At 40.1% G+C, this 14,090-nt stretch overlaps 1 protein-coding gene across 13 annotated transcripts in view; it reads left to right on the top strand.

Annotated features, from left to right (window-relative positions):
* The window catches only part of DAB1 (DAB adaptor protein 1), a 444,762-nt gene that overhangs the window by 407,178 nt on the left and 23,494 nt on the right, over positions 1–14,090 (top strand). For 11 of the 13 annotated variants that reach the window (XM_051625711.1, XM_051625710.1, XM_051625714.1 and 8 more), the window contains 5 exons: positions 3,188–3,319; positions 3,934–4,053; positions 4,656–4,694; positions 6,019–6,084; positions 9,415–9,474. In XM_051625711.1, the coding sequence (XP_051481671.1) occupies positions 3,188–3,319; positions 3,934–4,053; positions 4,656–4,694; positions 6,019–6,084; positions 9,415–9,474 (417 nt within the window). The remainder of the gene's footprint in view (positions 1–3,187; positions 3,320–3,933; positions 4,054–4,655; positions 4,695–6,018; positions 6,085–9,414; positions 9,475–14,090) is intronic. The other 2 variants (XM_051625721.1, XM_051625720.1) reach the window with 1 other exon arrangement.

The following is a 14,090-nucleotide window of genomic DNA, read 5'->3' as shown; positions in this document are numbered from 1 at the left end:
GAGAGAAAAAAAAGGCTAGTGGGAGAGACTGGGATAAACTTAAGGGGAAGAGTGCACACGGCAGCCTTGGTAGAGGGGAGTATTTTGGATTCCTGTAAGTTTAACACTAGGAAAAAAACTTTGTAATGTACGAATAAAATATGATTCTCTTTAGCCTAAAAAGAAGGAGTTGTGCATCGCAGGACTGGTTTACTTATCTGATTTGAGACTTTATCTATGCTTGCATTTAAAATCCTCAACATTTTCAACAGTGACTGAAGTCACAAGAGACCTAAAATAATTTGGAGGCTATGTACAGTGGGTTTTTTAAACAACCGAAGCTTAAACATTAAATTACTTTCTAATCTGTGCAATATTTAATTGACTGTATTGAACCATAATACAAATTAAGTCTTCTCTATAATTTGTTCTGTCATATTGCAGCCCTCCAAAACAATTTGATACCTCACTTATGAATTGGTAAATGGCTCATAGCAGCACTCAGCAAAGACAGTAAAAACATCAAATAGTGTGTGATGGAATTCATCAAAATGGCCATAAGAGGGGGTCATAAATATCCATGAGTTATGAAATAATTATTTTATGTGCTTCTGACCCACTAGAGACAGGATTAAATCATGGTAAAACCTTGAAGATTATAAAATAATAACAAAAGTAGCACTGACCAGCAGTGCTGCTCTAAGCAATATTGTGACTATTGTTTCTTTTTCTTCTGGGACTGTTAACGTTGTGCATTGAGGAGGTGGCTGCATGTGAGCAGTTCCAAACTGAGGGGTCCAGGTGACATTTCTGTTGGTTGGTCTCATTTTATAGGACAGATTAATCTGCACTAATGCACCAGACTAATCTAATAGAAACAGGTGAAGACCATGTATTTATAGATGGTCTGGATTGTAGGTCTCTGTTGGGTGGCTGGATGAGATGGGGTTTCTCCTCGTGCTGTCCCTTCTGCTCTCCTTCACCCTAGAGCAGGTCTCACTGCTGCATGGGCTCTGGGGAGGCTGTGTCCTTAAACTGAGAGTTACAGAGAGGTGACAACTCTGATTTTTATTTTTATCATGGTGAGGCTCTACTGGCTACAACAGGAGTCTCATTCTTGCTTAATGATGAGCAAAGAGGGTTGGTCTCTTCTCCCTATTGACAAGAAGCAGGACAAGAGGAAATGGTCTCAAGTTGCACCTGGGGAGATTTAGTTTATATATTAGAAGAAACTTTGGCACAGAAAGGGTAGTTAAACAGGTGTTTAAAAGATGTGGTGCTGAAGGACATGGTTTAAGCATTGACCTTGGTAGAGTTAGGTTAATGGTTGGTAGAGTTAGGTTATGGTTGGACTTGATGATCTTAAAGATCTTGTCCAACCAGAACAATTCTGTGTTTCTGTGAAAGAACTGAGCACTTGTTAATTAATTTTTGGAATTTAGTGTTGGAATATGTAGAAAGGACCCGTTAGATGAATTGAGGGCTATGAAAGCACAGGTTCAAAGGAGTGTTTCTATCTGCAGTACAGATGGGTGCATGCAACATAGCATGTCATGTGTGTGTTCCAACTCAGTATCTCTTAAACAAATGAAAAACTCTTATTAAGTGCTCCATACACTAAAATATGTGAAAGGATAATGTTGCAGTCACCTTTACCTAATTTGTACATGTATTGGTACAGTGTGTGAAACATCATAACCGTTAAAAATGTAGTGATTTTCGAACGGTTAATGAGGGTTCCCAAATAAATTGGAGTGTCTCCATCTGCTGTCTCACATTGTGGGTGATATTTTTCCATGGTAGAATGATCTTCAAATTTAATTCCGTGAGTAAGGAATCTTATCACAGTTTAATTTCAGTGCAAAACGCCACCTTGCAATCAATAAAGCAGTGTCAGAGAACTTTGATTTAATAGGAGCCAGGGATAACTTTCCCTGTCATATGCAGAATAGAGAGATGGGAACACTTCATTTCATTGTAACAGATAACGTGCAACTTGGTTTTCAGAAAGACCTAATAAATCAATATCCCTGTATTATCTAAGTAAGATCCCATCATTAATTTTAAATGCTTCACACATTGGGAGAGTCTGAAGTGCACCTTCAGCTCAGCCACCTTCAGCCTGAAGTCAATGGGCAACAATTCTGTTTTCCTACAAGAGAGCAATCTTGATCTCAGGAAGTTAGGAGTCATTTGCTGCAAAATGAGAATGAAACATGTCCAGTCTTCTGGTTTATATGTAGTCATCAGTCCCTTCCATGCTGCCTCTCCCTTTAGGTCTCAGTCTGTGTTCTACAGAAGTCGCATCGCTCATCACTTGCCCTGCACATGCGCAGCCTTTTTGCCTCTACACAGACACATCCCTTCTGCTTTTGAATCTGAAAATGTTTGTGGTTTTTTGAACCCCAAAAATAACAGGTTGTTTAGAGATTGCCTGGATACCATGCTGATTTTCAAAATGTGCTTTTCTCAAACCAGCAGGAACCTGGACCTCAAAAGAATTCTCTGTGAAGCTTTGCTGCTCTCAAAAATAACATTATCCCTAGATGATGTAAGAGCAGGTCAATATATCAGAAGATAGAAACTCAAACTCATAGATTGTTCTAGATAAAGTTTTCAAGGACGTTATTTTAAGTAGAAATACTTAAATACTGTACAGGTATTAACACTACTTAGGACAAAGCAAGAAGGATGCTAGCACTCCAGGGCATTCCCATAGGAGTCTCAGATTCATGTCCTGGCTCTGGGGAGACTTCTACTCACACATTTAAAAGAAAATTCAGCTCTAGGTCCTGCAGCCGCTGCAGATCACTCTGTCCTCAGGCTCACCCTGGATGAAGCTACAAGCAGCTGCTGCTACAAATATTACCTACAAATATTGATTCTGTACCTAGGATGCTGTGCAGGTAGTAACTAGATAACATGATATTTTCTATTGAATTATATCTCATGAAAACTGACCAAGAAAATATTCTCTTGAAGCATTTAGTTAGATCATTAAAGCAAGTCAAGTTTGGCTGGATTTTGAAAAGAGAATGAGCTTAACGAGCCCAGATGGTCATTAATTTTGATACCAGATGATCCATGTTTGGCTTAATTCCACAGGTGTATGGAGATGCAGGTAAAGAGCTGATGAAAGAGAAATTGTGCAGCTTTGTCATGGGACATTTTGATGCATATTTCTTATTGGTTTTTATTCTTTGAATAGCTCCTACAGCACCACCATGCAGTTCATGAGATTTCATACATCGCAAAGGATATCACAGACCATCGGGCGTTTGGATATGTGTGTGGAAAGGAGGGAAATCATAGATTTGTGGCAATAAAAACAGCCCAGGCAGTAAGTATCAGGTCACTCTCATTTTCCTGCAGTGTAGCTCGATAGAAAAGCCATACTCATATGAAGCTGTTACAGAGCTTGTCTTGTTTATGATACTGCTGAACTTGTCACAAGTGTCTGCTCAGGTGTTCTTAAGTAGCCAATTAATGAAGCCAACTTGAGAAGAAGAGAATGTATTTGGCTGCTTCCAATTTTTCATGGCATTTTTTAATAATTATTGTTTTCCTTTTTAACAAAACTAGACTGGATGCAGATAAGTTTAGTTTTATTCCTACACTCGTTTAAACAGAAAGTGATAGATGGCAAATAGCCACTTTCCATATAGTCTACCATAATTCTATTGCATGAGAAACCACTAATAAATATGCATTTATATTAATATATGTGCCTTTTATATTAATAATGCCTTTTATATTAATCATTAAAATGAATTGACAAATATAGTTAGACAGAAATTAACTTGAGTTTGGATGCTAAGGTAGAGTTTAGTTCTATATGAAGTTCTCTCCACTTGTGTTATAACTTAGTTGCTATAACTGCTCTGTCAGCAGGAGGGGATAAGAGATGTACATTTTTCCATATAGAAACTTGCCTTCTTGTTTTTGCTTCCATAGGCTGAACCTGTAATTCTGGACTTGCGAGACCTGTTTCAGCTCATCTATGAACTGAAACAAAGGGAAGAAATGGAAAAAAAGGCACAAAAGGACAAACAGTGTGAACAAGCGGTATACCAGGTACACAGATAAGCTTAGGCTGTTACCAGGAGAAGTATGGTTTGAATTATCCCCCCAAAAGTGTCTCCAAAGAGGGCACTGGGCATTCCCAGCATTTCCTAACAGCAGTGAGTTTGAACAGTTCTAGCTGCAAGTGGACAGATACCAACCTAGCAGCCACTCTGAGCTCAGAAGTATGATTAAACAGGGATGAAAGCTGTAACTTGGGGTGTGATGAACATGTTTAGGAACTGGAAATGAGCTGTTCATTTCCTGCAGAGGGTTTTTTCTGATTCTGAAGGAAAACTGTAATGAAGGCCAGTGTGTTGTAAGTCAAGTTTTTTGCAGTGTCCAATACTTTAGGGAGGTTTCGATGTACTTCTGAATATGTGTATTTGAATCACATTAAATAAGGTGCACATTGTTTAACTCGGATGAAACTTGAATAAAGTTACTTTGTACAATAATGTGACTTTATCTGTATACTGAAGAAAGAAAAAACTATTTACTTAACTGCCCGTTTTGCTTATTTCTTTGCTGTCCTTTAATTTCTGAATACAGTTCTTTTATCTCTACTGTTTATGTTCTTTGCTTTTACTGCCTGTCCTCTTACTTTGCTGTAGACAATTTTGGAAGAAGATGTAGAAGATCCTGTATACCAGGTAATTTCTGAAGCTGTATGGCCTTGGAGTTTCAGAAATGACTAGATACATGTTCTCTTCAAAGGCCACCAAAACCTCTAACAAGATGTTACGAAATTTATTGAGAACCTTGTAAGATTTTAACAGAAAGTAGCATATTTAGAGACCAAGTTGTATGTAATACCACAATATAGCTGTATAGAACAGAACAGAGTATTTCAGATGGTATACAGAAATAGTAGATGAAATATAGCACAAATACTGCCTAAAATGTGGCTTGTTGAGTGCAGATATTAAGTTTACAAATCAGATTGGTCATAATTTTTTAATGCAAACACTAATTGAAAAGGGAGTTACTTTGAGAACTAAGAAGGTGACATCTTGTTCTGATAGTAATAAATTGACATTTGGGTTTTTTCCTTCTGTGGGGCTAGAATTTAATTCAAAGGGTGACTATTTGCAAAAAAACGACAGTGGAATTGATGGTATAACACACTGCCGTGTTGGTGTTTGGGCTATGATTTAATAATAGCTCTGAAACTTAAGTCTTGTTAAGTCAAACAGGATGTCTGGGAACAAGGTAATTATTAGAAATATGTTAATATATTTGTGTCCGATACCCTACTGGGTGTGAAGAAGAAAAAGATGTAATTTCATTCTCATTTTGTTTTTTGTGTCGAAACAAAATATGTGCTAGTTGAGGTTTCATTTTCCTGGAGTTGTTGTGTTCTTCCACTTAGGCATGTCAGCGGGAGGCACGCTGAAAGAAACTGATTCAACCATTAGTGAATATTGAACAGTGCCTAAGGTGCAACGAGAAAGATGATAAGAATTAGGATGCCCTAAATTACTATTCAGCTTTTATAATGTCAGGAGTTTCACTTTGTGCCCTTCACAATAAGGCAAGAACCTGAAAACGAAAAGTGTTGTGACAGCCTTTTGCCACGTGGCCTGTTACGTGAGCACCAGCCTGTTCCCCCAGTTTGGCTTTAGCTTTTTTATTCATAAATATATGTGGAGATAATTGCTGTTATGTAAAAGAGGTAAAAGTCGCATTGACTTCAGAAAATTAATACTGGGCCACAGGCGGTCTCCCTAGTGAGGAAGAATTAGGAAGTTGCTCTAATGATCATTAGAGGAGATTTAGGTCTATTCATTGCCCATTTATGAAATACAAACCAACCTTACTCTGCGCTTTCCAACAAACGGCTTGTCCTGCTGCCAGCCTGTACTTTGAACTTGTTTCTTTAATGCCTGCCTGTGTTTTTATGTGGAATTCCAAATTGCCTTTTTTTTCCCTTCTGTTTCATCTTTGACTTTTCCTCTCTGGCGGCTGGTGTAATAGTACATTGTGTTTGAGGCTGGACACGAGCCAATCCGTGAGCCTGAAACGGAAGAAAACATTTATCAGGTATAAAATCGCTAACGTCGGTGTTTTCATGGCAACAATTTGCAAGCATGTAGTGAAGTAACATTTTCATTCCCTTTGATTAGTTTTCATTCCTCACAAAATGTCTGGCATTTCATTCCAATGGGCTGGCAGGAATAATCTGCCCGGTCTCAGTGTGATCTTTCTGTTGTTTGTCATTGCGGCTTCTGCAAATTGTGTTAACTTTGTCAACTGATGAAGGGTCTTAAACTTTTGAGTAAGGGGATAAAAAGTGGATTTTCTTTTTCTGGTAATTCTTTGAAACTTTTCACACCTGGTCTTCAGAAGCAGACAGCGAAATCTCGTGGAGGGCAGGCCACCCAAGCAGTTCTGAGGAAGACATTTTGATAGTACTCTTCTTCTTTCTCGCTAACCAAGGAAAAAACTGAGCAAAATAAGAGCTCCCAGTGGATATCCCCCAGACTGGGAAAAATATTTCCAGAGTGCATATGTTTGAGCCCAAGCTTGCATTCTTCACACTGACAAAAAGCTGCATTGAAAGCAATTTAAATAATCTTTTCTCATTCAATATATCCTCAAGGGATCAGTTTGGGGTTTATTAAAATATAATGTAATTCATTTTGTAACACCTACTAGAGGCAAATCTGGAGATAGAAATCTCTGGATGCTGTAAGAAAATTGTGATTTGAGGAAATAATTTAATGTGGAGGGGAAGGAGAATCAAGTGGTGATTAAGCATTTCATCGAGCTGTACTAGAGCTTGATCTGCTAATAGGAAATGTTTTTTTGAGGTAGACAGCAGCAGGGATAGAACATAAAAAAGGGGAACTTACTTTTTTTAAGTAATGAGAAAACATGATAAGATAATAGATAAATGAAAGGGTTGAGTAGCTGCAAGCCAAAGTAGAAGCAGCTAAGTAAGAAAGAATGTGCAAAGAATTCCCTTCTCTTTTGAAGGAAAAGGTTCCTGCCCAGTGGGTAACTGGAGATGGAAGATATGTGCCAAAAAGTGACAATTTCTGTTTCATTTTAACATAGTAGAGGTCACAATTTTCTTTTTAAGTATTCTTTCTCTTGTCTGTCACCTTTCTTTGATGCATTACCCCAAAGACTGTCTGTCTCTCTGCTCTTTTCATCTTGTCTATGAAAGTTGCTCTAATGCATTAGTTAGGCAAGGACTTAATCACTGAGCATGTACCAATCCTCTCACCTAGTGTCAGATTTAACAACTCTCTGCCTGTAACTTTATGGTAGTGAGGTGAGAATGGGGTTTTGTTAGGTGGTTTTGTGTTGTTTATGTGGCAACACTGGTCTGAGGAAGAGTTCTGCTCCATCAGGAGTTGACAATCAGAGATGGGGGTTTCTGAGTTGCAGTTCTTGCATTGCTGATAAGATGCAAATATGCCCAAGTGGTTCACAGCCTGTCATGAAGCCAGAGCTGTCAGCAGCCATAGTGCTTGTCTTCCTTGGCTGATATTGCCAATCAGAGGCACAACAGGATAAATCCCTTGCAGATCCCCAGTCTACCTAGCAGTGCAAAAAGGTGGTGTGATACATGGCAAGTAAAGGCAACAGGCAGATGGGTGCTATTGAGTTGGGAGAGGAGAATGTCTTTCAGAAAAGTTTCTCTTTCTTGATATTAGAAGTCAGAAGCTTTTCTTTAATGTAATTAGAAGCTGAAGTAAGAGGGCAGGGATTGTTAGTGCAGGGAAACGCTCATTCCATAACAAACCATAGATAGGAGTGTGCAAACTGGGGTGGCTTCATGGAGAAGTTGACTGATAAGGAAACTTCCCAGAGAGGGGAAAAAAAAAAAAGTATGTGCTGCTGATGGTAAGATGAACAATTTATAAACTATGTTTGTCTAATTTTTATGAAGACTAAATCACTTTCCAGTGATTTCCTCAATACACCACTCTTGGTTTCTGCTCTTGCAGTTAACAGTCTGTAAAAAGGAAGCACTTGATTTCCATGAAATTGAATTGTTCCACTCCAACCAGTTTCACATTATCTAATGCCACAGGTGGTTTTAGTGGAAGAGGACACTACTTTGAGAAAACCAAAGGAGAGCAAGTCATTCCCAGGGTAGGAATAGAAGAGATATTTAAAAAAACTCATTCCGTTTCTGTGAGGGTTCTGTGCTTATGCTCTTGAAAAACTTCTACAATGTGCACCAAGTTAAAGCTGCACCATTTCCCATGAAGGCTTTGACATTTAAACATGGGCAATAGAATGTTTGAACAGTGGAGTGGGTTTTTTATATACTATACAGAATAAGCAAGGGTAGCGCATCTCAATGAATAAGTAACATTCCCTCCACTTCCCCTGAACCAGGCCTACTCTAATATTAAGTCTCTGAGGTATTTATTGTCTTAGAAAACCAAGATGTAATAATTCTTGTCGTATCTGCAGCATTATTACTCCAGTTAATGTGAGGTTTCATTGATGTCTGAAAGGTAACCTTCCTACACATTATGTCCTTGCTCAGTGTTAAAGTAGCACTGATTTACTTAGGGCATTCATGTCTGTTTAGAGCATGTTTTTACTGTTCTTTGTGCTTGTGTCATTTACAGTAGGCTTTCAGTGCTTCTAGGAAGGAAAAGAAAGATCATCCCAAATTACAAATATGTCAAGCAGCAGTCCTTAGGCAAGCAGAGCCTGGGATTACAAAGCAACTAATTTACATGAGCAGGTTATGAATGCCCAAGGTGTAAATCATGGCTGTGGACTCAACTGAAGACTTGCCCAAAGTTTTTAAGCGTGTCATCCCTGTCCATGTGAGGCTGTTGTCTTCAGCTCCCTGGGTCTGTCAGACTGACAGGCCAATAATCCCTTAGTGAAACTGCAGAATTGTAACCAAACACTTAGAGCAACCACAGGGCCCCATCACTGCAGGGGTACATGTTCTGGCTTCACTTGACTTAGATTATTAAATTAAGTGGAAGGAAGAAATCTAATGCCATGGGCCAAACATCTCTTTCCCTCAGATCAGAGGCTCTACTCTGGATCTCTGCCATGGTGGAAGATGACATACTGACCTGATCATGACTTTCATGTGCATCTTCCAACCCCTGCAGGAGGGAGGTCCCAAGTGCACCTGAATACAACCAAACCTAACTGTGAATGAAAATCTAATTTCTGCACACTACTGGGCTTTAGGATTTGAAAAATTCAGAGAGATGTTTTATTTCTTCATTACTGTCTCGATTAAGATTACTGCTTTTTTGAAAAGGAAGCCATCCTTGATTCTGTTAGTACTAAATGACTACCCTGTGCATAAATATCAGTCGCAGATTTCAGTTTTTTATCTAACTTGCTTGTAATGACCTTCTTTTTCATTTGCTGTTGCAGGTTCCTACCAGCCAAAAGAAAGAAGGTGTTTATGATGTGCCAAAAAGTCAACCTGTAAGTGTAAGTATCTTCCCTGTGTTTATGCAGTAAAGGAGATGTGCTTTCCAGTTTCTCTGACTCTAATTATTGTGTGTAACATTTGGTACATTCCTCGTGATGGGAATCTTATCAGTGATCTGTTGTGGGTTGACTGGTGGGTTCAGAATAACCAGGATCATGATGTCACTTACACGCATCTCATTCATTACTTAAATCTCCTTCCTGTCTTTCCCATCTCATTCTTATGAAAATCACCATTTATAAATGTGTTGTCTCTGTTGAAGAGTTGACCATGAGCCTTCCGCATGTTAGTACATGAGTTGTTGCTGCCTGAATTGGAAGGGTTCCTCTGTTACCCAAAGCTGGACAAGGCTCTCACTTTGAGTGAGCACAGGCTGCATTTTTTTCCTGTGTGCTCTATCAGAGCTGTACTTGATATGTTGTGCTCCTTAGAGCTTGGTTTTGTAGGACAGCATGGGGGACAAGGTCAGAATAGAGTGGAGGTTGAGAGAAGTAGTGTTAAGAAGAGGTATGTCAGAACATCATCTGTGACCTCTGCAGTGATTTTCTATGGCTATAATATCTACACTGGGATTTACTTGAGAGAGTCCAACAGAGGCTACGAGTACGATTAAGGGACTGGAAAACCTGTCTTGAGAGGAAAGGCTGAGAGACCTGGGTCTGTTTAGTCTAGAGCAGAGAAGACTGAGAGGGGGTCTTATGAATGTCTATGAATATCTGACGGGTGGGTGTCAGGAAGGAGGCACCAGTCTCTTTTCAGTCATGCCCTGTGATAGGACAAGAGACAATGGATGCAAAATCAGAAAGTTCCACCTCAACATGAGGAAGAACTACTTTACAGGCTCCCCAGAGAGGTTGTGGTGTCTCCTTCTCTGTAGACTTTCAAGACCTGTCTGGATGCATTTCTGAGTGACTAGCCCTAGATTTGATCCTGCTCTGGCAGGGGGATTGGACTAGGTGATCTCCAGAGGTCCCTTCCAATCCCTAGCATTCTGTGATTCTGTAATACTGATGCAAGTATGCAAGAGGCCAAGGGTCAGTATAGACCATCAACTTCATTCTTTCTGTCCTGGGCCTTGCGTGGACAGTAGATTATTAAAAAAATAGTGATAATATGGTGTGGTATCTAAATGGCACTGGTCCCTTGCTGTGTGTTACCATTTTGAAGAGGTGAAGCATTTATCCCCAGGTTGTGTTAAGGAATGGTGACAAGTGGTGCAAAGAAGGGCTGTGGCAGGTGCCTTAGGAGCAAGGCATCCATTTGCTGAAGGGCAGAAGACTGCTTCATATACATTTGTGCTATAAATACCCTGAGAAATTGTTTGATTGCGTCAGTTACATGGATAATTAGTATTTTTGAGAATTTGTATGAGAATGGATAAAAACAAAGCGAAAGTCAGGAATTTGTCTGCTATAAGCACGGGGAAAAGGCCTGTATTCAAGAGAGAGAAGGAGGAGCCCCTTCCATGTAAAGATGCAGTAGTTTGTACAGCTTGGGCTGAGGACGGAGTCTGAGATGCTGAATGAAAGAGATGAATGTTGGGGAGGGCTGGATGGGCCTGAATTGAGACACTTGTGTGATTTGCACAAACAAACAAAACTTGCCATAAATATTTCATGATTAGCCACCAGGAGGAGGGAGCCATCATCATGTTGCCTGGGAAAATCTAGTCAAATAACTCATGTTGCATAACTTATGAAGGTGTTTGTGGGCATGGAATAGCTGTAGATTTTTCACTCATTTCTCATACAGTTCAGTGTTGCAATTTTTCCACTGTACATTTCCTGTGACTTTTTTATTATTCCTTCAGCAGTGCTTCAGATTTACTCTGAGCATAGTCTGTAATTTAGGTCCTTGCAGGAAGCCTGGGTATACAGCACACTTGTAAAGTGTCTGCAGACACTTCGGGATTAGACTGTCCTGGCAAAGGACGTGACTGTGAGATACGGGCATATGGAATCCACTCTGTAATCATCAAATGTATTTGATCTGTCATCTCTATGAAGCTGGTTGCAGATGTAAATATTTTATGTGGTGGGTTTAGGGGTTTTTTTGCTAGTTCATGGTTAAATGTAAATGGAGCTTTTTCTCCAAACAAGTGATGTACTTTAATTTATGAAAAAAAAGATAAAGACAAGAGGAAGAAATATGTAGCTGAGATGTTTGTTTCACCTTTCTATTAGTATATATTTTTTTTAAAAGCAGCAATAGCTCTTAAAATTAGGTATTTAATATTCCGCTGCCTGTCTGATTTATTGCTCACCCTTCCACGTCTGAGACTCTCTGTCATTGAGACACTTGCTATAATTTTTTTATGCAATTTATAGCTGTCATTATTATATAAACCTCTAAAATTCAATCTGAGGGCAAATAATTTAGCTCATCTACCTGGTTTAAACATATAAGGACAGTTTCCTTATTAGAAAATCTTGCTTTCATTAATTTCATAACAGATTAATAAAGTGAAAAACTCTTTGCAGCTCCTAAATGGGTTTCAGGCACCATGAATTCTCTCTTCTGACAATAACTATAACACAATAAAAATGAAGCAAGTTTTGCTTGAGTACAAATGGAGTTGTGCACGTTCCCTGGGCAGAGATTGATTTTCCATCTTGGGCTTGTTTTCCTGTGGTGTGTTCTCAGGCAAGTTACCTCTAGCCTCCACAGATAAAGCTGAGGGACAGTGAAGCAGTCATCCCTGTGCCCTCCACCCTCAACCCTCTGTAATCAGTGGAGAGAAATAGCCACTTATGGGGAAATTCCTCCTGTCTGCATGAGGTGTCCCTCTTGAGTGGAAATAAACATGCACCTGGACGTGGTTCTTTCCTGGCTGCAGAGGAACTTTAAATGATTTGCAGCTATGATAACTTCTAAACAGGCTTAGGTGGGGCGACAGCTACCACAGTGTAAAAATTAAAACCACTTTCCAAAGGTTGCTTTGAAATGGGAAGTGTAGTTCATACTGGTTTTCAATAAGATGCAGCTTGTTAAGTAACCAGAACTGTTTGGGATCCTGCTGGGGCTGGAGGTCTGAAGCACCTTCTGGTGGTGCCATGAAGCAGAAGTGTCCTCCATGGTGCCTCGAGATGGCTGATGTGCTTAGGCAACGCTGTGCCGTTCAGTGAGGCCATTTGTCAGAAGGTGTCAAAGTACTTTCTAGTGTGACTCCTCGTGATCTCTGATACCAAGTCATGTAAATGCGGTGCCAGTGAGGCGGAAAGGAATGAGTCTTGGATCTCGGAATTTGAATGTACGCACTGAACTCAATTATGAGTGGTGGCTGGCTGCCAAGGCACTTCTCTGACACTGGGATGGAAAGACTGCTTGCTCGATAGAATTCTTGTATTTCCCCATCTCTTTGCATCCCTTCCCAGCAATCCTGCCCTCCTCTAGGTTTCCTCTGCTGGGCGTGCAGCTCAGCTACTAGCACACACTTTTCAGTGTCCTCCCAGTATCTCTCCCTTTCTTTGTATCAGTTGACACTTCTTGTAATCATTCATGTTTTCTCTCTGCTCCTTCCTTAGACCAATTCTCCTATTCTCCTTTCACTGAGATTAGACATCAAGCCAGACAAAGAAAGCAAGCTTATCCCAAAAAGCTTGTGTGAAGTGGCACACGCTTCACTTAGAAATTGTGGGTTTGTATGTAAAATTACCTGTTTTTAGAAAGTGAACTGTTTAATGAGCTCTTTTTGTTGTAATTTCCCATTGTCTCCCCATTATACATCCACATCAAGTTCTACCTGTCACGGTGTTCTTAGTAGTAAGAGCCAGACTGTAAATACCCTTCATGGAGCCTGTCAGTCACATCACAATAAAACCTTCTCCTCTCATCAAAATGTCTAAACTATCTGCTTAGGAATTTATGAAGGCTTTCAAACAACTCATCCTACTGCTGTATAAAGGCTCAAGGCATGATAGCTGATGCCTCACCATGCAGGCAGTCATCTGGTAGGACCAACTACATGGAATATATTAACAAACCAGGGTGGAACAGAGAGGGAGTAATTTGGCTGCCCTGGAGGCAAGACATGGAAAGACCATCTGAAGCTGGGCTGGACCTCAGCCCGCTCAGGTCTAGAAGCCATAAGGGCTGCCAGATTCTTCTGCCCGAAGTAGGAAGCTGCATTTGGGAAAGCCGAGTTTTAATTCTGGCTGGGATTACAGGGCTGTTTGCAGGTGTGAGTTGTTCAGGTCTGGCATCCGAGGAAATGTGCCTGGGGTCATCTGGAAGGCATGCTCACCTCTGAGCTCCATCAGTTCACACAGACAGCGTGTCTCTGGAATAATGGCATGCCAAAATGTCTGTCAGTAATGTTCAGAGCACCTCTGGGAATCACCCTAAATGTTCCCAGCAGCCTAACCACTGAGGGGTTGTGCTCAGTACCTGGTTAAATCTGGCTTGGTGGTCACATGGTGGCTGCTGTCACTCTCTAACTGGGAAGGGTTACGGCATTTGAGGACCTTTAGGATCTGTAGGAGGTTGAAGCTTGCAGAGCCATTGACAATTTTTTCTTCACACACACATTCTTCAGTATATTCTTTTTAATTAGGACATAATTGAGCAATCCTTGGTTGAGTTGTCCTGCTATTCCATTAATCCAGCTGTAGTTTTA

The sequence above is a fragment of the Apus apus genome, chromosome 7 (assembly GCF_020740795.1).
Source record: "Apus apus isolate bApuApu2 chromosome 7, bApuApu2.pri.cur, whole genome shotgun sequence".
In the NCBI taxonomy this organism is placed as follows: Eukaryota; Metazoa; Chordata; class Aves; order Apodiformes; family Apodidae; genus Apus; species Apus apus.
This window is presented reverse-complemented; position numbering and strand designations above follow the sequence as displayed.